Raw genomic sequence first — 24,397 nt, 5'->3', positions numbered from 1 at the left:
CTGCTCTAATGAATTTTTTTCCCCTCTAGTGGTGGAAGGCTCTCCACATTACTACTGAATCTGGGCCCGAAAAATGCTGCCACACTGCTGGTGTTGGCTGTCACAGAGCACAAGATACTGGTTCACTCCCTGCGGCCTGCCGTTCTCACCAGTGTTACAGAGGCACTTGTGTCTGTAAGGCTTTGTCTATTCTACTGCCATACATTAGGAAAAAACTGCCACAGCTATGCTAATCTCTAAAAGAGCAAACCCTGGGACTCATTCTCCAATCTATATTTAAATCTTATATGTAAATCATTTTACGTGCAAGTTCTGAATTAATATTCACATTTGACAGACTTTTGTCTTTGTTTCAGATGATATTTCCCTTCCATTGGCCGTGCCCATACATCCCTCTGTGCCCACTGGCACTGGCGGGTGTACTCAGTGCCCCATGTCCCTTCATTGTGGGTGTGGATTCCCGGTACTTTGACCTGTACGTGCCTCCGGCTGACATCAGCTGTGTAGATTTGGATACCAACAGCATTTTCCAGTGAGTGACTGCAACCATGACATAACATTTAAGAATGACATTTCTAGTTATCATGAGAAAAGTTCCACTCCAAGGTTATCAGCGAAAGCCTCCCTGATGTAATAGGTGGAATGTGAAATATCCTGATGCTAAATCACCTTTATGTACCGCTCATCTTCAAAGGTTGTCTCAGTGGGCGATTAAATTGTCAATCCTGATATGAGAGCATCTGCCTCCCTCTTTAGTTCTTTTGGCAACTTGTCCTCCCGTGTAATGGAAACCATGCTGTGTGTTAGCAGGAAAGAAGACAAGAAGGCTTTAACGTGGAAAATTTTGCCCGGGAGAGCCTGCAAATATCTTTTGAATTCCCTGAATAAACTCCATCAGGAGCTCACGGAGGGTGAGTCAAGGCCAATATCTGGTTTCATGAATAATTTAGCTGCTGAGTCAGCTTGTACAGTGGATTTTACAGGAAGTCACCCAGTACTTAATATTGTAATCTAAAACTGTGGATAATTTGAGAGCCTCCTTTGAGGAGTGCGCACTCCTGTTCTCTGCCCAATTAATCACATTCAGTAATTCCCATACGTACTAGTGTCTTACTTATTAACTTTCCACGTCACATGGCTCTTTTGCAACGTCTGAAAAATTGGCTGTGAAAAAGAGAAATACTTTCTTCCACTTTACACACATCGTGAAAGGACAAATACCATATATTCGATCACATTGCAGATTCCTAGTAAACTGCAGTGGTTGAATCCTCCAAATAAGTTTGTCAAGTTGTAACGTGTGAGATTGTAATCAACCAAGAAAGGGGCAATGAAACCGAATTTTGAAGACAGAACATTCACTGATTGTCTAAGGTTTACCCCAAGCGCATAGCCTTTTCCTCCCAAATCTGTGAATGTTCACATCTGGCAAGTCACATTATATAAATGGTCGCTTTGAGTGCTTAATCTCATCTGTAGTGCACAAGTAAAAATAAGATTTTCTTTAAAAGACTGTTTTGGTGCAGAAATGACAAGTTGCACAACAAACTGTACTCTTGTGCTGTCAGGTGGTTACCTAAGCCATGAAGAGATGCAGATGGAGCACGCGGTGGCTGACAGCGAGCTCAACGGCGGGAAGAGTCTCCAAACTCTGGAGCTGGAGATCCAGGAAGCATTCTTGCGCTTCATGGCGGCCATCCTCCGAGGTTACCGCTCGTACTTGCAGCCCATAACGCAAGCCCCCTCTGAGAAGACCACTGACGTCAGCTCCCTTTTTGACATTCAAGGTTAGCTTCAAAATTGAGATTACATTTTTCATTTGGCTTTGGCTTCAGTGAATGTACTAAATGTCGGTACAAAGTGAGATAATGAGATCTCTTTAGCAAGCAGAGCAGCTGTTTCTTTCAACACCAATTCTGAAAAAAGACATCTTATCAACATGATGAATGTAATGCGTGTCCTTACATAATATATTTGTGGTAAATGATAACCTAAAGAAACAACCTGTCTGAGAGAAAAGAATGAATGATTTCAATCATGTATTTGTGTTTTGTTTTTGTTTTTAGGCTTCTTGAAAAGCAGAGACCGCTCCCATCAGAGGTTCTACTCACTCATGACCAAGACCCAAATGTTCAGCCGCTTCATTGAGGAATGCTCCTTTGTCAGTGACAAAGATGCAAGTCTGGCTTTCTTCGACGAGTGTGCTGATAAGGTGACGCTTGCAACTAATGTTCTTAATCTCAGAAATGATTCATCATTTTGATACGAAGCAACAAATAACCCTCTATTTTTCATATATCATCTGGCGCACGCTCATATGCTGAGTTTTGCTTGGTGTTCTTATTCCTCAATCAGTACTTGTTGTGTAACATTGTTTTATTCTCTTCTCCTCTCTGCCGCTTTGTCATTGTCATCACTCCCTGGTAGCTCTCCGCAGTTGCCAAGGTAAACACGCAACAGCTTTTGTTGTGTCAAAACAGATCAGAGTTAAAGCTATACCGCACCAATAGCTTCATGTGTGGTCTCCTCCGTTGACCTTAAAGTGTGGCTTGTTTGTTTGTGTGTGTGTGTGTGTGTGCAGTCAGAATGCAAGACAGGTTTGTGCATTAGCTGCTTGTTTGTGTCAGCAATCTGCGTTATTGACCGAGCACCATTAGAGTCAAGTGGTTGAGACCATGCCGAGGCATCAGATGAAAGATTGTCACTAAAATCCTTCGCGAGTCACTTTCGAAGGATGACGCAGAAGAATGCATGAATTTTAAGTAGCGAGTTATTTAATCATGGGCAACAATCATCACTAACTGATAACTATCGTTTTTTAACGTTTGTCAGCTTTAACTTCAAATTGTATGAATTAACATTTTGCATATAAGCATGAATAAATGTATAAAGGTCATTTTATAAAAATTAATCGACTAATTATTGTCAATGAATAACTCATACATACATTGTATCGTGTGCATGAGTACTTCAACTTTGCCCGCACATGTTTTGAAATGAAAGAACAAAAACATCCTCCTTGCCTGGGTGAAAAAATGATTGCGCTCGCAAACTGTTGCAATCAGGCAGTCACACGTGTGTCGTGCGCGAGCCACCCTATGAATGGTCACTGCGGTTAATATTGAGAAGTGGAAGCATTGATTCATTCATCGTCAACCGCTGCCTCTTGCTGAGGCCGCCGACGCAAGCACGGTTGAGAAAGACCTCTCGAGTGTAAGAGGAAGAGCGTCGAGCGGAAGAAACAAAAGAGCAGAATCGAAACAAGGCTGAGCGGGTCGAAGAAAGTTGCCATTCTGAATCATCCGCTCGACCGAGTGGAAAAAAGCCTTTAACACAGTACCACCCAGAAGCTATTCAGCTGCCATAATATTCGTGTTTTGGTGAAGCCCAAGTTTGGGGATCAGCTGATGCCAAGTGGCAGCATTTTATGAACACCCATGCAGCATTTAATGTCATATCCTCACACTACACAAAGGAAGATTGCAGACACAAAAGCAGTGGGGAGTTGTAATCTAATCTTGAGTGCCCATACCATTTATGTCAAGAGCACAATAAGGCCTCTTGGAGCACACTTGCCTGTAGATGCGTGTTTGGTCATGCTTTACATCTTATCTGTTGCAAAACAGATTGACACTGAGAAGCCAGACGACGCCAGACTGATCGAACTGGACGAATCTCATCGCAGCGAGCACACCGTTTACATCAACCCGCCAGAGCTGCCTCTGCTGCCAGAAGGAGAGGAGCATCCTCTGTGCTATAGGTAGTATTTTATATGCGATCAACAATGTTATCATTGTGGTCGGCATTTGCTGTTTCCACAGCTCAGAATCTCCATCCACATGGAATCACAGACTAGCTCGCACATGCCAGAGGCAATAGGTTGCCTTATTTACAAGCCCTGATCTTGAAGTCATTTTATCTAGTCAAAACTGAAAAAAGTTTTTTCTTGAATTTACACAATTTTATTTTGTCAAATGGTTGCACGAACTAAAATTATCTGGCTACAGATACATTTTTAGTAGAAGTAAGACTAGTTATTTTGTGCAGCGACCTAATGAAATGAAAATGAGTAAAACAAAATTCAGTGCAGGAGCTTCAAGTTATTTTCAGAAAAGTTGTTTAACACTAACAGAGATGAGCTATATAGTCTTTGTAGAATTTCAGAGATAACCTCTACTGTCTTTATTTCGAGTAGGGGGTCAATGCTCAATTTTTTACATTCGAAAGGGCCCAAGTACATAATTACACTCTGTATTGATAACAAGGTCATAGGTCATGTGTTTGATGACATCCATTGTATTTCTCCAGCTACTCCGGGTTTCCAGTGCTAAACTCTGAACTTCTCCAGCCACTTGAGGGATCAAATCCTCCAACAACAGGCACGGCTTCACGCCACTGCAGCCCAGCCAGCCCGACAGCCATCTTTAGACGCTCCAAACAGGTTTGTTACTTTTGCAGTCAGACATAAAGACAAAATTAAGAGTAAGTTCATCTCTTGATTGTTTTTCTATTTCAGGAGATCAAATCTGCTCAAAGGATGGCACGAACCTATTCATCAATGCCTCAGATGTGGTCCAAGTGTCTGCTGCGTCACTGCTACGGCCTCTGGTTCATCTGCCTGCCTGCTTTCGTCGATACATGTCCCTCCAAAGTGCGGGCACTGCGCACAGCATACGATGTGCTGAGGAGGATGCAGGACAAGAAGCTTCAGGCTCCTGATGAGGTAGCAAACAAAACGCTACTTTCTGCATATAGCGTTCGTCGAGTGCTTTAATAGGGGTGGGTTGTTAAAAAGCGATTTGTTTTTTCGCCCAAGGTGTGTTATCGCGTGTTGCTGCAATTGTGTGGTCAGTACAGCCAGCCAGTTCTGGCAGTGAAGGTTTTGTTCGAGATGAAAAAGGCTGGAATTCAACCCAATGCCATCACCTATGGCTACTATAACAAGGTGCGTGCATTTGAGAGCTGGATGGATCACACCCTGAAAAGTTTCGTTTCGGGCTGAAAGTGCTAACGACGTTCTTGCTGCAGGCGGTGTTGGAGAGTACGTGGCCGTCCACCACCAGAGGCGGCTTCTTTTTGTGGGGGAAGCTGAGAAATGTGGTCCTGGGCGTCGGCCAATTCAAGCAAGCAGGGAAGAAACAAACAACAGCACACAGAGAAACTCAATTGTCAGGTAGGATTTGGCTTTGGGAGTTTGAACGTGTTGATTTTAAGAGGTGGCATCTGTCCAGCAAGCGTAAAACATTTTGGGCTTTGGCTTTCTAAAGTTTACAACGTTATTGGAGACAACATTATGCACACCTCTGCTCATTGTCAAATATTTATTAATTTAATGTTCTTTTTTGTGTTTTTGCACTTTTCAGTAGCGTAATACTGAACTGAAACATATTGTGAGCTTGAAATAAAAAGGAAAAGTATTCCATCTTACCGTAGTTCTTGACAATTATCGAATGTCAACTCCTCATCAGTCCTGCTTTTTACACCTACAGAAAGCGACAGCTGTAGTTTGATTTTATGAAGTACATCTTTGGGCATGACTATTGATATATTTTGTGAGATGAAGTTTGAATGGGATTTGTTTTCTGTTAACACATGGAGGGATCTGTACACTACAATATTTTGGTATATATTGTGTATATATAAAGTGTGTTTAAATGTGCTGTATTATTTTGTTTACTTGAAAATGAAGCACCGTAAATGCATTCGAATAAGATTTTTCTATATTGCGGATTTCACTTGTGGGGACAGAGGGAGGACTATTACAATCAGCGCTACACCCACTACAAAGTACAACTGCAATAACCCAATGATGGGCTGGTGTACCTAATGTTACGGTTACGGTCAATAAGTCCATTCGATGACTCAAGTTATGAACTTCTTGTGACATATCCCAGGCACAAAGCTTGCAAAATGAAAAATGATTTTATTTACATTGTGCAATATAATTCACCGTTGCGCAATACCACCAACCTATGTAATAAGACTCCCACTCAGTTGAAGGCAGCGTTGATAAAATTCAGATGTATGAAGGGTCTGACTCCCCATCTTTCCTATTTCATTAGGAAAAAAGCACATTTATCATGTGGGAACAATGTGCTCTTCTGATCTTATAATGTGCTTTAGTCCAATATGTTGTTCCCAACCAACAAGTCCATCTCTAATTCCCTCAACAGCTCAATGAGACATTGGGCATTTTTATAATCACACATTGAGAGACCCAATAATAACAATCCGCATGCCATGAATCAGTCTCTGGTTCAGGGTAGTGGTAAATCTTTTGCAGCATAACCTCTCCCGCAACACCAATAATGTTGAATTGTTTGGAGAGTTGATTTATTCCAAGACTTGTTTTTATTGGTAATTCATGGTCTAGTTCAATAAAACTGCCAGACATATTGTTACATCTCCAATTCAAGTTAATAGATGGTGACATCATTTAGGACCACTAGTCTCAGAATTGAATGATATATATAAAACAAGAGTTGAAATTACAATTTGACAATAGCGTCTTTTTCCTAATATGGAGTGATCACATTTTGCCATAGATGAGTTGTGTCCTTCCATTTGATGAGCTCTTTTCCCAAACGGGGAAAAAAGGATAACTTTAAATCTGTCATGCATCGTCTTTTGTTGAATACATTCAGACCAATAGGTTGTTTTTTAGAAGACTAGGTTTATGTCAGGTCTGGGTAAATAATGGACATTTTTCTCTGAATAGTTAATATGGCTTTATGGCTTTGGTCAAACATTTGTGCACCAAGTGACTCATGACTTTTTATTCATTCTCTCTTTCCAGACGGCAGTGATCTAGACACAGTCAGTCATGGCAGTTTGGACAGCGCGAATGACTCTGCCGAGCGCACATCTATCGATACCGACTTCAATAAGATGGACTCCAGCGATGATGGATTTAGCACAGGTAGGCAGACCCACTTGGTTTCCTGCCTGCCTGTTCTGACGGCATTTTTTGCCGCTACAGAACACTTTGTCCTTACTTCACAATGCAACAAAGCAAATCATTTTTAACACATTACTCTCTCTTCTAGAAATTGTATTGTGATCAAATCTGAAGCACATTATCATCATTGTCCTTACCACTGTGAAGTAACACATTAGTAATCATTTAACCCTCGGTTCCTTCATTCATGCAGTTATATTTGTGGAGTGTTCCTTGCTTTCTTGAAAAACAGACACATGAAAAAAAACACTTAAATCACTCTGGGGGATAATAGATGCAGCAGCACAACCACAAATAAGCATAACTCCATTTCAGGTGGCCAGTCAGACCAAGGCTATGATTCCTTATCCAAGGAAGAGATGTGCTGCAGAGAGGGTGAAAGCATTCCACTGGTGGAGGACAAAGGAACAAAGCTCCACAGTGAGTTATGGATGAACTGCTGTTTTCTTTTTAAAATCTCACTCACATCATTACAGAATTAATCACTGAAGGACTGCATGCAAAACAAATGTTCCAGTGTGGGTGTACTTCTTTATTGAAAACCACACTGTGATGATGGATGAGTGTTATATTTGTTATATAACCAGTTCATTGTGATTGCATTTGTCTTGCATCACTGCTACAAATAATATTAGGGGGTCAGCTCCGCTCTGGCATTAGTGATGTGCTTCTGAGATTCATGCAGGGATAAATAATCTTTCCAATTTAAATCGACAACACAATGTGGATTGTATTTTTCAAAACGCAAAGTCTACAATTTTGAAATTGTCATTACACATTACACATTCTAGATAAATTCAGTGCTTAAAAACAAATCGTTGCAATATGTTGTATCCCAAACTTAATAAAAATCTTTACAATATTTTCTATCCCACTAGTTTAAACATCTGATTAACATTGCATTTATGGAAAGTGAATTAAGCAGCAAAATACACCCATTTTTAGCCATCTCAGGGGGCAGCCATGAAAATGAAAAGGTCAAGTGATAAAGCCACATTTGTGTGCGTTATTTACTTGTTATGCTCCTTATTTGAATTGAAAGTTGATGTAGCAAGCATCTAAAAGACTGCAAGTCACGTTTAAGTACGTTAACTAATTGAGGTAAATATTATCTTGATTTTTAATTCATGGTTTATTTGCCTTTTAGTGCAAGCCTACCTTATCAGACCAAACATTTGTATAAATTAAATCGGATGTTATTGCATAACAAATCAGTTTGAAAAAAACTAAAACATTCAAAAAAATAATCACAGATTATATCACAAATATTGAGGGGAAAATGCAATCAGAAAACTAGAATATTATGTTTTGTTACAGGCAATGCTGGCAGCCTGGTTTCCAGTCCGTCATTAAGCGACAACATGCTTTGTGCACCTGTTACCCAAGCAGAGCGGCCAAAATCCCTGGACTTGTCGGTCGGATCGGGAGCTCCAAAACTCACCGTCCCTCATCTCAACACCAACAAGCAGCACCACATTGCTGCCGACAAACTGAGTGGGCTGGAGGAGGAGACGGCGGAGCCCGATGGCGAACACAACCCGACCCGAAGCAGCCCGACCTGCAGCGGTGGGACGTCGAGTCGGTCTGGTATTGAGGCAGGGTTTGATCCCTTGTCTCCGATGGCCTCGGCACAAGAGCGTGACCAAGGCAGCGTTGGCACGCCCACTGCCCGTCGTGAGCTGGCCGAGGAGATCGAAATGTACATGAACAATAGCAACAGCCCGCTGAGGAGCTGCAGTCCCAACACGGATGTGCGCAACCAATCGAGCCCCACCTCGCAGTCCGCCCGACCCCCCACGCTTCTCCGCTCCAACACCCACCTCCTGTTACCTGTCAAACCTAGAGAGCGGCTCACGACGTCACCGTCGCTCCCTCTGGGCATTTCTAACAAAGGCAGGCAGAGGCCTTCGTCCTTGGTGTTACCCTCGTCCCCGCCTCCTTCCGCCGCCTCCTTCTCCATGGATTCCCTCTTCACCCCCAGCCTGGACAGCTTCAAGAGCAGCTTCCTCTTAGCGGGCAAGGGCGTCGCCGAGAAGGCCAGCCGCCTCTACTCGCGCCTGTCCTCTCAAACCTCATTAACACAGGTCAGCGCCGCCAAAATGCGTATCACTCCTAACGATCGTTTTCACCCTGACCACGTTGTCTTGTTATCGCTCCGGCAGGACTCAAACTGCGATGGTATCAGCGTGTCCTCGCTCACCTCGGGAGATGCGGACTGCTCCTCGCTTGTGGATGACTGTCTCGACGCAGACGGTTTCGTGTCCCCGCAGCACGCCGGCACAGCCCGACTCAGGAGGAGCCCCGTGGCGGGCCACACCCACCTGAGCAGCCCCGGCTCCCCCGACAGGGTCTTCCGACACAACTCATTCTCTGGTTTGTTTCACCTCCTTTCAACCAGTCTTGGATAATTGTCATATAAGTAAGTCGTTTTATTGACCCCCTCACTGTCAAGACGTCGGATACAAAATATGTGAGTCAAACTTGACTGCAGCATCGTGCACGCATGCTTGCCCACTGCCTACCACTGAGTGACTCAATTTGGTAGTTTTGTGTTAAAAGTGCACCTGCTGGTGTGCGGTGGGAAATTAGGCCAGCAGGTTACTTCTAAGTAACACGCATATGCTCGTATTTGGTACACCTGCAAAAAGATAATGCTGGGTTGTTTTCCTAACCCACTTGCCAAATTTGGGGTTCATGCTAGTGGGTACTTACGGTAAGCCTCTGACGGGGAGGTTGTTCACCTTCTTAGAAAATGTTGGTAATAAAGTTAGCATTATTTTTAACCGTAGCGATACTGATAAACGTGTAACTTGTGGTAGCGTTAACTCATCTTTTTTTTTTAACGCTTTACCCCAAATCCTTGACCAACATTGATTTCAAAGAGAAACAACGATTTGACATGTTTACGACTGTATATAATTTATGCTCTAACCTGTGTGTATCGTATTTTCAGGCGGTTTGGCAGTTCCTTCTAGAAGTCCTCACACTCCAGATTCCTCACCGGACGTAAACCGCTTCAAGCCTTCACCCACGTATACCATTGAGGCGAGTCCATTGATACATAACTGCATATATTCCGCCTTGCCAAGGGGTTTCACGCCCTGTCCTGATACCTTTGCATGCAGGTGATGATGTCCAGCTGCTCGCTTTGCAAGACCTGCGACTCTCTGGTGTACGACGAAGAGATCATGGCCGGCTGGACGGCTAACGACTCCAACCTCAACAGCACGTGTCCCTTCTGCGGCTCAGCCTTTCTGCCTTTCCTCAATGTGGGGATCAAAGATTTGAGGCCTCCCTGCAGGCAAGTTGTTTAATTCACACACACACACACTTCCTTTATCCCTGTGGCCTTAGTTAATCTGATCCACCATGTCCACTCTCAGATCTCCCCAAGAGTCTATTCCTGTTACCAAGGAGGACACATCTGTGTCACTCAACCCCGAAGACAAAATGTCGGAGGACGACCGCACTACCCAAAGGAACTCTGGGACGTCTGAACCAGTGACAGTGCCGTATTTGAGCCCTCTGGTTCTTTGGAAGGAACTGGAGAGCCTCCTTGTGAATGAAGGCGACCAGGCCATCTACTCCTCGGGGGTTGTGGACCAGCACCCCATTGTCTTCTGGAACCTCGTGTGGTTCTTTAGGAGGCTGGAACTGCCCAGTCATCTGCCAGCTCTTATCCTGGCCTCTCAACACTGTCGCCATGGCAATCAGGTCAATAAAACGTCTTTTTTGTGGAATAAAAGGTTGATATAATCATTTGAACTAGGGCCCAAGCAATGTAGATTTTTTTATAAGACGATGTCAATTCAGAATTTAACTATACAATCATAGCTTTAGATTTAGAACAGAAATGAAAGTAGTGCAGATGTAACATACCGTAATTGAAGTTATTGGCAAAACATGATTCATGCCTGATGCTCTTCTACTTTTAAATTGCTTTCTTTGCCATGAGAAGACCGGAGACGCCTTTTCTCACATTAAAGCATGATTTGAAAAGTATGATGTAGAGAGGGAAAGTTCGACTTAAAAGAGGAGCAAATTTTACACTAACACTTATCAATATATACATATTTAGACATTGTGTCATAATGGGCATATATATATTTACAGCATTTGATGTTTCATGAGGAACTAAGATTATATTACCATTTAATCGGTAAAAACTCTGTCCCATCATTATTATTTTGGAATATAATCAACCAGCCCATTAATCAGTTGAGCCCAAACTGGAATATATATATATATATATGTGGAATAATAACTACTTTTCATTGTGTCTGCAGACTCTTTCCGGTGTTTCCTCTGAGGACAGCAAGCAGGTACTGGTGAGGATCATGTGGGACAACCTCAAGTTGCACCAAGACAAAATCCACCCTTGTTACATCCTCTGGAACACACATTGTAAGTTATGAAGGCATTTATTTCCATTTACTGTATTTCAAAAGACTCAATTACTCTTGTGTTAGTGATACTTGCAGGCAAATGACATCATGCATTAAAGTAATGGCGCAGTTGCGCATAATTGAATTTTGGACTGCCTGTCCTTTTCCGAGCTCCACTTGAGTCGCAGATTTGCAGTTATGGAGACGAATGAGTCTTTCATGAGAAGGAATTTAATCTCCATCTGGTTGCAGGCGCCAACTCTCTGGTTCGCTCAGGCCTGTGCGAGGAAGGCCAGCTCTTCACGGTGGAGCTCCTTCAGAGTTTTGTGAGGAGCATCAAGAAGAGTGACATCTATCAGCCCATGAGCCAAATCATCCAGCTGCTGGGGCCCGAGCTGGGTTTTAAAAGACAGAGGTGAGGAGGTGCACATTTACTTTGGAATTGGGCACCAGTGTGAAATAACTAAAGTGTTTTTTTGTGTGTGTGTGCGTGTGTGTCCGATATAGGAGCTTGTACAGAGATTTATTATTCCTCACGCTGGTGTCTTTGGGCAAGAACAACATCAATATCAGTAAGTTCCAAAATAGCATATCTTGCTTAGGTGTTATATTACTGCCCATTGTTCAATTGTTAGGTCCTTAAGTTACTCGACTTTTAGCAGTTATGTGGACATAATGAATACCACATACAGATAAGCACAGCTTTGGTTCCAAGATCAGGACGAAATTCAAGATGACACATAAAACGGTCTTTTTTTTAAAAACACAGAGAAAATTACCTTGTTGCGTTTGCCAAGAGAGCTAGTCCAACATTTAAGACAACTCGCTCGACTTTCTGTATCTCTGGTCTGTCTTGAGAGCCAGGTCTAATGTTTCCCTCATTCTCTTCTTTCCAAAGTCCTCTCAACATAATGCTATCCCCTTAAAACAGGTTTGTTACTAAAGCTTTATGATGTGGTGACGACTGCCTATATGTCATTTAAAAGCTTTGTAACATCATTACTAGTACATGTCATTTACATGTGAAGTTTTTTTGCGTTCTTTTTTTGCTCTTGCACCAACACTATTAAGATCATTTACAAAAAGCAGTGTGAAGAAATTCCTTTTAAAGTAGAGTGGAAATTCAAACATAATCGCAAAGGTTTGTACTTTTCAGAGTAGGTTTATGGCACATAGGTTTTACTTTTACTGGAGTATCTGTGCTAAGAAGGAACAATACTTTTACTTAGATTATTTAGATTGCGCTACATTCCACTTGCTATTTTTATACACCTATAATTGCTTGGATTATATATTAGTTTTGGTTTGTCAGAGACGTCTGTCTATTTTTATACACCTATAATTGCTTGGATTATATATTAGTTTTGGTTTGTCTTTTTCCCCACTTGAGACATTTGACTAATATTTTTTATTCCATTTTTACTTTAAAAATATATATTATATTTTTTTTTGTTTATTTTACTTTCTCCAACTGATATTTCTTGGCAATATCTGAATTGACATGTCTAATTTGATGTTGTTTTTTTTGTCTGTTTGACATTCATTCATCTTGGAGTTGAAAGTGAATCATCTTAAATAACTCTTGTTTCCTTACAGATGCATTTGACCGGGAGTACAAGCTGGCCTACGACCGCCTCACCCCCAGTCAGGTCAAACTAACACACAACTGTGACCGCCCCCCTGGAGCGGGGGTCATGGAGTGCAGGAAGACTTTCGGGGAGCCCAGTCTGTGAACCAGATGTCATATATATATATATATATATATATATATATATATACACACACACAAAAAAGAAACATACACACATGTGTGTGTTTTTGGACTTCAGACTCAGGACCAGCTCTCCTGAGCTCTTCTTAATAAGCACAATGGGAATATGACTTAAATGCAAAAGCAACTGCCATGATGACATCTCTTCACTGTTCAGCGCTGGGACGTGCGGAGCAGTGAGGCTTGAGTAAATATTGAGGACATTCCACTGTATTTTCACTATATGTATCAGTCAACTGTTTGTACAGTTATTACACTTTTTTATGACTTGTGTTTTAAAAGTATGTCAAAGAGCATGTATTCACACAATGACTTTGTGGTCCTGGTGACCCGTGTTGAGACTTGCTTTCAGACTGAGATTTTTTTTTGTTTGTTTTTTAAGCACTTTGACAAGATGAGTTCTGCATTGGTTCAGCAGCCAAAGATGTGATGGGTTCGACTGGACCGCATAAAAAAAATGTAATCTTAATGTTTTTTTATGTCTAACACATACAGCTTTACCAAAAGCAAAATACATTCCTCCTCACCCTCACCATGTACACACTTTAATACCTAAAGACACTAAACGACATGGTAATGGTGTTAACAATAAATAAAACATTATTTCTAAGTCAAGAAGGGAGCACTAAATTCATTTATATGCACAATGTTTATTGGTGTATTGGGTTTTTTTCTATACTGTACCAAAATAACCCAAAAGGGAAATTCTAATATGATTTATTGACAGTTTTTAAAGCAATATCTTTTTTAAAGTAAGATTTGTGTAAGGTTGATGTATGGGACCAACATGGATACATTCCCCCAATACAGTACAATCAAAGTATGTGATAACTGGAAACTGAATGAATACTTCAGTTGGATTACTCACAGCTTTCCTCTTATTGATAATGTCACGGTAAATGAAGAAATACAGAATTTGATGTATTTTATAGATTTCATTTCATAATAGAAGTGAAGTGCTTCATTTAAGAAGTGAAGATAAAACCGTTTTTCTTGCAGTGTATTTTTGTGTGTGTGTGTGCAAGGTTTAAGGTTTGAAACAACAGCTGTGCCCTGCCCTGACCTCACATCACTTCCTAGAGTCACTGTGCTCCGATAGAAGCTGACAAACCAACTTTTTTTTGTCTTTGTACTGTGATGCCCTTTGACACGTATTCATGCTGTGTCCTTGCTTAGAATCAAACCTGCTTCATAGCGTGTACATTATTAGCCTTCGATAACCACTTGATGTCTACATCTTGTGTCAAGGTGAACTAATGTTTGTTATTCACCATTTGTAAGGTGGACACTAATTTATAGGAAACTACTTTCAAAAGAAGTGAATCTGTTATTTTGCGTTTATTTCATAATAAAAACACGTAAACATTTTTGAAATTGTGATTCTTTGTTTAAATCGCTGATAAGCAACACTTTTTTATAATATAAACCAAGACAAAGCAAAATGGTCTTCAATGAAAAAAAAAACTGTTACTATAAGGGGCCATCAAAAACAGCTGAAAAATTATTCACAACTGGAACGCTCTCAGCTACTAATGGAAAACAAGCTCACATGCTTACTGAAAAATGATTCACTCACACTACTAAAATGCTCTCACACTATTGAAATGCTCTCACGCTGACTACTGAAACACTCATGCTGCTAAAGCTACTTGCATGTTGCATCAGTGAAGCCTTCCCATTTTACTGATGAAATCCTCACACATGCTAAAATGCTCATAAACACTAAATCTCACTAGCAACTTAAGTTAAATGGTCTCACATATTCTAAAACGTTCACATACACAAGATCCTCTCACAACTGAATTGCTCTCACATCACAGTGCAATACCATCACTTTGACATGGGCTCTATTGAAAGTCTCTCACACATACTAAAACATACAAACTCCTCTCACACATTATAATAAAATGCTCACATACACAAAATCTCAAACAAGTGACTCATATTCAAATCCGAAAATGCTCTCATGTCACACATGTTTAATTGTGGCTGTGATAGGTAACAATTATGTCCCGGATCCTTGTAATGAGGCACATTTTAGTTGAAAACAGAAATCTTTTCAGTTTTACTGAAAAGGCATTTCTGTTCTAACTGAAATCCTCAAACACATAATACTGAAATGCTTTCAAATAATACAATGAAGTGAGAGTAAACCCTCATGACTACTGCAGAAAATTCACACTTTGCACTCCATAAAATCAACAATCTAAGCCTTTATCATTCAGCACTCTGTTAGATTATTGTACATAAATGATCTACTGTAAATGCTTTTCCACTGTGGAATTAAGGACAGTTGTTTTCATCTTTTATGCAATGAGAAATCAAGTCAAACCTCAAATTAGTATGAAAATGAGAACTTACAGACAACGCATGCAGGTGCCGTGGCCCAGCTCCAATACCATCCTGCATGCACTCGAAATGTTCTGTAAAACGTACATCACACTGAGGAACTATGAGCGCCGGGGTCCCAAGTCCCGAGAGACCACGCGGCGTGACGTGACCTTCAGATGGAGACGGGGCAGACGATGATGCGGTCCTCCAGCATGACGCTGAGCACCAGGAAGATGAAGTAGAGCAGGAACATGGTGAAGCCCAGAGCCTTGTTCATCTTCCACTTGCACGACGCGATGGAGATGATGACGAAGAGCAGCATGAGGAAGAGCAACACGATGGCGCAGAAGAGCCCGTTGCTGCTGACAGCCACGGGAACCAAACCGTGGATGAACGAGTACATCAGCCACGGCAGCGGCAGACTTTAGAAACGTACACAAGGCAAGAGAAATATGCACAGATTTACTTTTTTTTTTTTTTTTAACAGTCAGGGGTGGCGCTACGTGTTGGTCAATGCTGGCAACTCTCTGCCCACCCCAGTAGGAAAGAAGACTAATCAATATTATTACTTTTACACCTTAGCAGATAGTCCACAAGGTTGAGAAGTCATTGTTTATCATCCCATCCATAGTCAGGGTTCCATGAAATGAAATGCACCCATGTACCAATCTTGCTCAGCAAAGTTATAATACAAGCAGGAACAAATCTAAGTAAATGCAATATTTGGTATTGTGGAGAATTAAGAGATTGTTGTGTCAATGTGCTTCATAGGTATGTCTGGATGAATGAGCCGTTGAAAGGCAGCATGCAAAATGGCATTGGGGGTCTGTGGCAATTGATCACTGTGATCAATTGCGACTAGCGAATCAGTGCATTAGATAGAAGTAGACTGAGATAGTATAAAAGCAAAATAAAAGGGCATTATCTAGTAAATTAAGCACAACGTTGCTGAGCTATAGCAATGCTTGTTTTGTTAGCCCGTCTACAGGGCTTCGTATTGATTGTTAGCATTAAGATTAATTTTGCAAATTATGAAAAATGGTGAAATACAAAACATGTATTTCTCTCTGTTTTATGCTTAAACTTCAACTAGGAGTGTCAATTAAACAGCTTGAAGCAAGCACTTGGCCTCAATTTTTGAAGAACTTATCACTACTTGCTGCTTGTTCTGAAGTTTGATTAACTCAAATCTTCACTCGCGACTCAAGACAAAAAGAAATACATTAAAAAATCTTGAAAAACACATACTTGCATTTGCATTTACATCAGGACTGTTAAAATGGTTTGAAAAAAAAAAGAAAGCCAAGAGGGTTAAAACTCACCCCACGGTGATGTCAAAGATATTGCTGCCCACCGAGCTGGACACGGCCATGTCGCCAAGTCCTTTACGGGCCACGATCACACTGGTGATGAGGTCAGGGATGGACGTCCCGGCTGCCAGGATAGTCAGGCCCATAATCTCCTCAGAGATTCCGATGGTCTCGCCCACCTAGACGGATAAACCAGAATTCAGCTACAAGAAATGTGTCGCTAATTCACTACTTCCATGTAAAATGTGAGATAAACAGTGAGATCTGTTGCAAGAGGTGTATCAAAAAACTATGACGTACGAAAAATAATCAGCAAAAAAAACCTTAAGTTCAGCCTCTCCTTTCACTACAGCATTTAGAAACCGTAATCCAGGCCTTCGTTGCATCTCGGTTGTATTACAGTAATGCAATTTATTTTGGAGTCAGCCAGCCCTCCCTCAAGTGTCTCCAGTTGGTCCAAAATGCTGCTGCTTGCCTCCTAATCGGAACTCGTAGGAGGAAACACATAACTCAAATTCTGGCCGACCTTCACTGGCCCCTTGTATGTAAATTTTAGAGTTCATTTTAAGATACTTCTATTCGCCTTCAAATATTGAAATAGCCTCTCCGCATAGTACCTCTCTGAGCTTCTCCACACCTGCGCACCTGCCCAGTGCCTCGGGTTAACGGACCAGACGCTACTGGAGGTGCCGAGAAGCTCTATATCTATCTTTAAAACTCATCATACAACACATTTTTATTCTTTGGCTTTTGACTCAGTATGAGACTGCATTGTTTTAGTGTTTTATTGTTTACTGTTTTTATGTCATTCATTTACTGTCTTTGTTCTTATATGCTTTTTACATTATGTACAGCACTTTGTCCGAAATATAAACCAGTCGGGGTTCGTGTGCGCATTCCTGCTCTTGTCCGCTTCAGCTTATGTAAGTGGAGGAGCGATCGCCACGGTATTTTTGATTTTGTGGAGGTGATCATGACGAGATCACGTTTTATGTCAATAAATCCAAACTATTGTGCAGAACACTTTTATACTTTCAGAGGTTGAAGTGGACAAGAGTGGTAATGTGCATTTGCATTTTGGTGGCGATCGGTCGCCGTTTTAGACAACAGAATTGTCAAAGTGAGCAATATTACCACGCTTGCCTTCCTCCCGTGACGTCGACCGCTAAGACCGAAAACATTTCATAAGCCACACCCCAAGAGGTGGCGGGGCAATATGTTGTAAATCTAATCACAAAAAAAAAGATCTTAAATCACTACCGAGTCTTTTGGGGGGCGGGGGAGGGGTACTGATGTCATTTTTACATGCAAACCTATTCTATAAGTGCCAATGTTAAGCTCATCCCAGTGTCCCTTTAAGCTTTATGGTCAATTTGGCTACACTACTGCAGATGATTCTCAAAGTCAACTCTTTTTTTTAATTTATTTATTTTATCTTTGTGGTGGTTTTGAACTGTTTTAGGGTCTTTGAGTGACCCAATATAAAAATATGTCTTGTGAATTTTGATGCCTTGTTTGATGATGAGCCTACTGGTTAGCCTGTTTGCCTCATAGCTCTGACATCTGGACTTTGAAATCGCAATGGGGTGACTTTGTATGTGATCATGAAATATTAATTGTCCTGTGTGCCCACAGTCACTAACCTGATGGGCCCACCACACCATGAGGTATGAGAAGATGGCGATCCACAGAATGGAACCCAGGAAGGTGACCACGAAAAATTTCCTGGAATTCTGTCAGAAAAGAAATTTTATGTATACTTTTAGTTATGATTGCAGTATTTGAATGTGACGATACCTCTTTGCGGACATCGGGGACGGTGAGCCACAGAGGGAAGACGATGGGCAGCAGGAAAAGGTATGTGACTTGTTTCCGCCGCGTGTCAGGCCACTCTAAAGACAGAGGCTCCTCCTCGTTCTCCTCATTTTCGCTGGAGTCATCGTCGCTGTCGTCTTCATCACTGTCATCTTCATCACTGTCCTCCTCACCGCTGCTTGACTCATCTGACCCGTCGCCCTCCGCGGGCTGGTCCTCCTGCAGTGTTGTAAGAAGACATAAACTGGACACAAGTATGAAGTACGGAGCACGCTGCATGCTGCATGTTCACCTTACATAGAAAGGTAACAAAGATTGACTTCTTGGCTTTTTGACATGCTTGGTGGAGAGTACCTTCTTATCTTCAGGCGGCTCCTTCTTCTTTCTTTCGCCTGCAGGAGCAGCTTCGTCCTCTTTGGCCTGCTCCTGCCCACTGTCTCCATCTAACAAAGAAATCATACGTTTCTATATCTCAGCTGTTTGTGAGAGGCAGTCTGTTATTATACTGCAATGGGCATCACATGTCCTGCTAATCCTGCACTATTCCACTGTGTAGTGTGCAAGCCACCTGTTTTTAGTCATCTGAGGGGGCGGCCATTTTGTCTCTTCTGTCGACTGAAAATGACATCACAACTGCACAGGGCTCAGGTAACGACCAATCACGGCTATCTGATCAATGAGGGTGTGTGTGTGATCATTTTCAGTCGATCGAAGTGACAAAATGGCCGCCCCCTGAGATGGCTAAAAACGGGTGGAATCACTCTTATTCCACAAACACAATATTAATCAGAATGCTGTGTTTCAACAAGTGGGCCGGCATAGAACATATATTCTTAAAAATATGTGTTTGGGTTGACTTCCACTTTAACTAAGAAAATATTTGTTACTGTGGTGTCAAACAGCACTTTTTCATACTGACAGCTGTTTCAAATATTTTGAATATTTACTGTGTCTTAATAGAATTTAGTTGTATACAACAATAATAAATTCCAGCCTAAATTGAACAACTATCTGACATGGGTAACTAAATATTATATTTACAATGTGTCGCCTTTGTGTATTACCTTCACTCTTTGCTGCAATTTCACCTTCAGCTTTTCGTCTCACTACATTATTCAGACTCTGGGCCTTTTCCTTGAATTTCCCTGCAAGCATTCACACCAACACAATGAAACTTCTGCATGTGGTGACTCAGTAAGCAGACAGCGTACAACGCAGGACAAAAACTTTGTGTTCCAACTACAATTCTTAGATTGAAATTCATTAAAAGTCCCTGTGAGGTAAATTGAGTCTCTTTTTAGAGACTACAGAATGTTTAGAGAATTTATGCAAAAATCTCGAGATTATTATATTTGTTCTAGAAATGTCACAAGATGATCACATATAGCTAGAATGTCACTCGGTAGTGTAATAATACAAATACAAAAATAAATAAATCACAGGACAGAGGGCTCTACTTTTGTGACCAGCGTAAATCCTGCGCATGCGTATCTCTGCGATGTTGGTAATTTCGCAGAGCAGTGTGGGCCAGCGGATATACTAGAGGGAGGGCAGCGCCGCTCTCAAACTGATCAAAGCCAACTTAAATCGTGGCCAATCAAAGCGGCTCCTTTCTTTCCCTTCAAATGTGGCGCACTAGAGTCCCACATGGCATATAATCACATCTGCAGCATTTGATGCCAATGATACCAAAGTGACTAAAATAGTAATAAAATATACTGCATCCTTATCCAGATCCACAGTTGTTTTACTTTTCTCTATTTGACATGCAGTACTTCTCACTAACGTAAACCAGGAATGCCCAAACATAATGATGATGAGAGTACAGTTGATGTGGGCTGTAATGGGGGTGCTCACCTTCGCCCAGGGGGTCTAATGTGTGTATCATGAGTTGGAAAATGGTGTTCCTCATGGTGCTGTTGTGCAAAGACGCTGAACTTCCACCGCGTTGAAGGGATGGCTTCAACTAGGGCAAAACAATACTAATGATGTTAAGGTGAAAATGCAGGCTGAATGCGCCATTAGCAGACGCAAGACATTGGTTGTTGCCATGGCAGCATGGTCAATTAAACATGCAGGGAAATGATTGAAAATGGTCAAAAATGCTGCTTTCACTATTACCTTTAACCGATTCTTGTCGTCTGGAGGAGTAGGGGTGTTATCTTGACCGTCCCCATTGGCCTTGGTCTGTGAGCAATGAATTTTTAATTAAAGATATATTTAATTCAGCTAATGCTTTTGTAACAGTCCTTGTATACTGCATTGTACATTTTTCTTTTTCATTTTTTTACAGATGGCGTGAGGAAACAATTTCTAGGCAGATTGTATCTGTGTATGTGCATCTGCATTTTGTCATATGAGCTTGTTCACAAGTGGGCAAACAAACTTTATGTTGGCGCCACTCTCGGCGCGGATCTGCATTCCCTTGTCGGATTATGTCACTGGCATGGCTCAGCTTCGCTTTCAGGCTTTTGAAAGTGTCACGTCACTCTTTTGACACATTCATAAACGTGTCAGTAAACATGGCAGGATTGTAAGTGTGATCCTTTTAAGGAATGAAATTCAATGATGACAAAATCACGGCTGAGTGATTGGATTAGAGGTACAGTGGATGGACAAATATTTTGGGACAGAGTACCAACAGAAAATGAAAATACAAGAATATAAAGATCAATTCAGTTCAGGGCACGGTTATAATTGTTTTTGATTTTTCATCATATTTATTTCGCTTTAGCTTTTGCTATTCTTTTTTTTACTTTGTTTAGTTTTAATTTGTTTTTAGAGCAGGTTTGTCTTTATTTTTCAAAAATTCTTCGTTTTGGTTTAATTTTTGTTTGTTTTAATATAATGATATATATATATATATATATATGCCATATTTGTGGAGTGCAAGGTGAAAAAAACAGTTTTGTGCTCCACTAAGTTTTGTGTAATGAAGTAAATTAAAATTCCCAAATGATTGTTTGACCTTCTTCTATGATTGTACAGTGATACAGAAATATATCTCAAATAAACCCAGAAACCTCATGGATGAAATTAATTGACAAAGATGAAAACAAAGGACATTTTCGCTATAATTGGAGATAGTTTTATCAACATAAAATGTAGTTTAATTTAGTTGTTTTTTTAAATCACTCTTGTATTAATTTTATTTCGCTAAAACAAAAAATAGTGAGTTATTTTGTTAGTTTTTGTTAACTATGATAAACTTGGTTCAAGAAACAACATTAGGTTTAATCAAAGAATCTAAATTGTCCAAAGATGTGAACTTGAGTGTTAATGGCTGCTTGTCTATATGTGCCCTATTGGCCGGCGACCAATCCAATCCGGGGTGTACCCAGACAAGCTCCGGACCACCCGTGACCCTAATGAGCAAACGCTATAGAAAATGGATGGATGTATTTATGGTTTAAGGTGTATCCCAAGAAGTCTGTCTTATATATAGGTTGCCTTGTAAGAATTTTAAGTATTTCACTTCCATGAATGGGTTGTTCTGTTCTAAAAAGTAAAAGTGTTATCTAAAACAAATGTTCTTACCACCTGTGGCTCCTCATCAGTTATGATTCGGACAATGCTCTTGTGTTTGTAAAGCTGTGTCTTGAACATGTGCTCTATTTGGCCATTAAACTTCATGAAGATGACATATAGGGTATAGCTGGCCACCAGCATCATACTCTCCCACCACATGATGACATTGTCCAGGAAGAAGATGATGAGTAAGATGAGGGACACAATGTAGAAGGAAACATCTCTGAAGAGAGGCCACCAGGTGAGATGAAGAACCTCCCGGGAAAACAAAGCGCACATCCCGATCACAAAGAGGATGTTGAAAACCGCCGAACCGACGATAGTCCCGATACCAACATTGCTATGGGCTATGAAGACCCCGATCAAGGAGGTGAAAAGTTCAGGGGCGGAACCTCCGGCCGCCATGAAAGTAGCCCCCGCCACATCATCGGATATCTCTAGTTTGTCTATGATAACCCCCAGTGCGGGGACAAAGAATTCGTCACACACAATAGCAAGTGACACAAACATATACATCATGCCGGAGATGTGCAAGGCCACCCAGCCTCGTCTACGCTCCTCCACTGAAAATATATCCTCAGGGTACTCTCCCTTTATGTGAGGAGTTTCGCCAGGAGAAGATGGAGTGGGGGCCTCCTCCTTAGGATCAGGCGGGACATAGATGCAATGCACAATAGTCCGGTTGGTGGTCGCTGGCGGTGGAGTTCTAGCGGCAACGTTGTCATCAATGGTTGAGTTGGAGGGGGTCGCCTGTGTCGTTTGGTTTCTTGGCTTCTCCCGACTCTCGGCCGTGACGTCCTCGACCCATCCGGCCGAGCCCTCTGTGAAAGCGTCTCCGATCTGAGGCGAAGGCGACGCCCCGTGGTCTCCAGCGCTGATGGTCAGCTGGTACACGATGCAGATAAAGAGCCCGGCCAGGAGGAATAAGACTCGCCTCAACCGCAGTCGCTTCCCTCTCAGACAATACATACTGTATTCTCAGATCCTGTATCTTATGGTAGATTTCGATGCATTAAGGGTAGTCCAGCTCTCAGGCCAGTAGTCCAGCTCTCCCCGCAAATGACTGGGGCTGACAGGATCCCACACTTCCTTGGTGTGTTTCATTTCACATCATTGAGCCACCTAAAATTAAAAAAAATAAACAACTGATTATTATGAGGGCCTAAGCACCAGGTGTGCGAAGGCTCGCTTAGAATTGTCATTGTTCTTCTTCTGACCAATGAATGACCTTTTGAGGGTCTCGCCAATATTGACAAATGCCTGTAGCCGGTGAAAATGTATCATTTGTAGGTGTCCTAAAAACGACTCTCCAAAAACCACTCAGTTGCGACCCCTGGAATTTTATAAAACAAAAGTCTGAAGGACCAATAACAGAAATTGAACAGGAAGTCGGCCATTTTGGTTTGAAGCAGCCATTTTAGCCCGATTCCAGGGCTCGTACTTTGACATTTCCCAACTCTGGAAATTGTCTAAATGAGCCCCAATCAGAAGCAGGTATTCTAAATAAATGGGCGACGGTAAAATGCCAAAGTAATTTTTTGTCTATGCCATCCAGTGTGAGATGTGCATGTCTTCATTTTGTTTAGTTTGATGATCATTTTGAGGATTTGCCATGAAAAAGGGCCAGGGGCGGAACCAAGGGTGGGCCTGGGTGTGCACAGGCCCACTAAGATTGACAGACTGCCCACCCAATGAGATACAGGAAAAATATATACTTTACATTTTTTAGTAAATTATTATGAAATTAGTTTTGAATTTGTGTTCCGTTGTGTTTTTATTTTATTGAATGCTAAGAATGGCATAATTGTGGGTGTCCAAGGAAGATCTGAACTTCATATTTATTATTCAGTTTGTCATTTTATTTCAATATACAAATGGATTGTGCTCAGTGGGAGAAATATTCAGGCCCACCCTGATATTTCCAGGCCCACCCATTAGCCACATTCTGACTCCTCCCCTGGCGAGGGCCCATCCAGTGCTGCTTTAATTTTAATCATTATATTATTCAATATTATTCTTACTGCTTACCAGTACTTAACGAGCAAGGATTGTTTTGAGCTCAAACCTAGGATCCAAACAGATGATACCCAACCACAGAAATGACATCAAATATAAATATTTGCTAGGTTTTATAAATATGACAACAACAACGCATTTTAATGAAAGTTGCAAACTTACCAGACTTTTGCTGGGTCAGAAAACGCAGACATGTCTGACAATCAGACTGAAGCTGAGCTGGTTGAGCAGCACACAGGCGAGCTAGCCAACAGTTTATATAGGACGTAGGACACGTCTTCAC

At 41.4% G+C, this 24,397-nt stretch overlaps 2 protein-coding genes and 1 long non-coding RNA gene across 8 annotated transcripts in view; 1 reads left to right on the top strand and 2 right to left on the bottom strand.

Moving 5' to 3' along the window:
- dennd4a (DENN/MADD domain containing 4A) overlaps window positions 1-14,481 on the top strand; it is a 22,150-nt gene extending 7,669 nt beyond the window's left edge. The window contains exons 9-30 of one of the 5 annotated variants that reach the window (XM_086027453.1): window positions 30-174; window positions 357-532; window positions 811-911; window positions 1,569-1,787; window positions 2,067-2,212; window positions 2,428-2,445; window positions 3,627-3,760; window positions 4,309-4,441; window positions 4,517-4,723; window positions 4,817-4,945; window positions 5,029-5,173; window positions 6,797-6,919; window positions 7,274-7,378; window positions 8,276-9,042; window positions 9,121-9,331; window positions 9,912-10,003; window positions 10,084-10,259; window positions 10,342-10,672; window positions 11,245-11,362; window positions 11,596-11,758; window positions 11,851-11,915; window positions 12,940-14,481. In XM_086027453.1, coding sequence (XP_085883579.1) covers window positions 30-174; window positions 357-532; window positions 811-911; window positions 1,569-1,787; window positions 2,067-2,212; window positions 2,428-2,445; window positions 3,627-3,760; window positions 4,309-4,441; window positions 4,517-4,723; window positions 4,817-4,945; window positions 5,029-5,173; window positions 6,797-6,919; window positions 7,274-7,378; window positions 8,276-9,042; window positions 9,121-9,331; window positions 9,912-10,003; window positions 10,084-10,259; window positions 10,342-10,672; window positions 11,245-11,362; window positions 11,596-11,758; window positions 11,851-11,915; window positions 12,940-13,076 — 3,841 coding nt within the window. In that variant the 3' untranslated portion in view covers window positions 13,077-14,481. Of the gene's footprint in view, window positions 1-29; window positions 175-356; window positions 533-807; window positions 912-1,568; window positions 1,788-2,066; window positions 2,213-2,427; window positions 2,446-3,626; window positions 3,761-4,308; window positions 4,442-4,516; window positions 4,724-4,816; window positions 4,946-5,028; window positions 5,174-6,796; window positions 6,920-7,273; window positions 7,379-8,275; window positions 9,332-9,911; window positions 10,004-10,083; window positions 10,288-10,341; window positions 10,673-11,244; window positions 11,363-11,595; window positions 11,759-11,850; window positions 11,916-12,939 lie in introns of those variants that run through there. The other 4 variants (XM_086027452.1, XM_086027451.1, XM_086027449.1 and 1 more) reach the window with 4 other exon arrangements.
- Window positions 5,993-12,286, bottom strand: LOC147148750 (uncharacterized). 2 transcript variants are annotated; one of them, XR_015086406.1, is made up of 4 exons: window positions 12,123-12,286; window positions 11,438-11,738; window positions 11,227-11,348; window positions 5,993-10,253 (listed from the first exon to the last, which is right to left on the bottom strand). It is a non-coding gene; the product is annotated as an uncharacterized LOC147148750 (long non-coding RNA). The 2 variants fall into 2 exon arrangements; XR_015086405.1 differs by having other exon boundaries at window positions 11,227-11,738.
- Window positions 14,438-24,397, bottom strand: slc24a1 (solute carrier family 24 member 1). Its single transcript, XM_086027455.1, has 10 exons — window positions 24,277-24,397; window positions 22,108-23,220; window positions 20,692-20,757; window positions 20,428-20,536; window positions 19,635-19,715; window positions 18,925-19,013; window positions 18,553-18,789; window positions 18,399-18,488; window positions 16,768-16,934; window positions 14,438-15,867 (listed from the first exon to the last, which is right to left on the bottom strand). The coding sequence occupies exons 2-10, from the start codon at window positions 23,065-23,067 to the stop codon at window positions 15,618-15,620; spliced, it is 2,049 nt and encodes a 682-aa protein (XP_085883581.1). The 5' UTR covers window positions 23,068-23,220; window positions 24,277-24,397; the 3' UTR covers window positions 14,438-15,617.

This window comes from Filicampus tigris, chromosome 4, assembly GCF_054856515.1.
Source record: "Filicampus tigris isolate MCC_2025a chromosome 4, RoL_Ftig_1.0, whole genome shotgun sequence".
Lineage (NCBI taxonomy): Eukaryota > Metazoa > Chordata > Actinopteri > Syngnathiformes > Syngnathidae > Filicampus > Filicampus tigris.
This window is presented reverse-complemented; position numbering and strand designations above follow the sequence as displayed.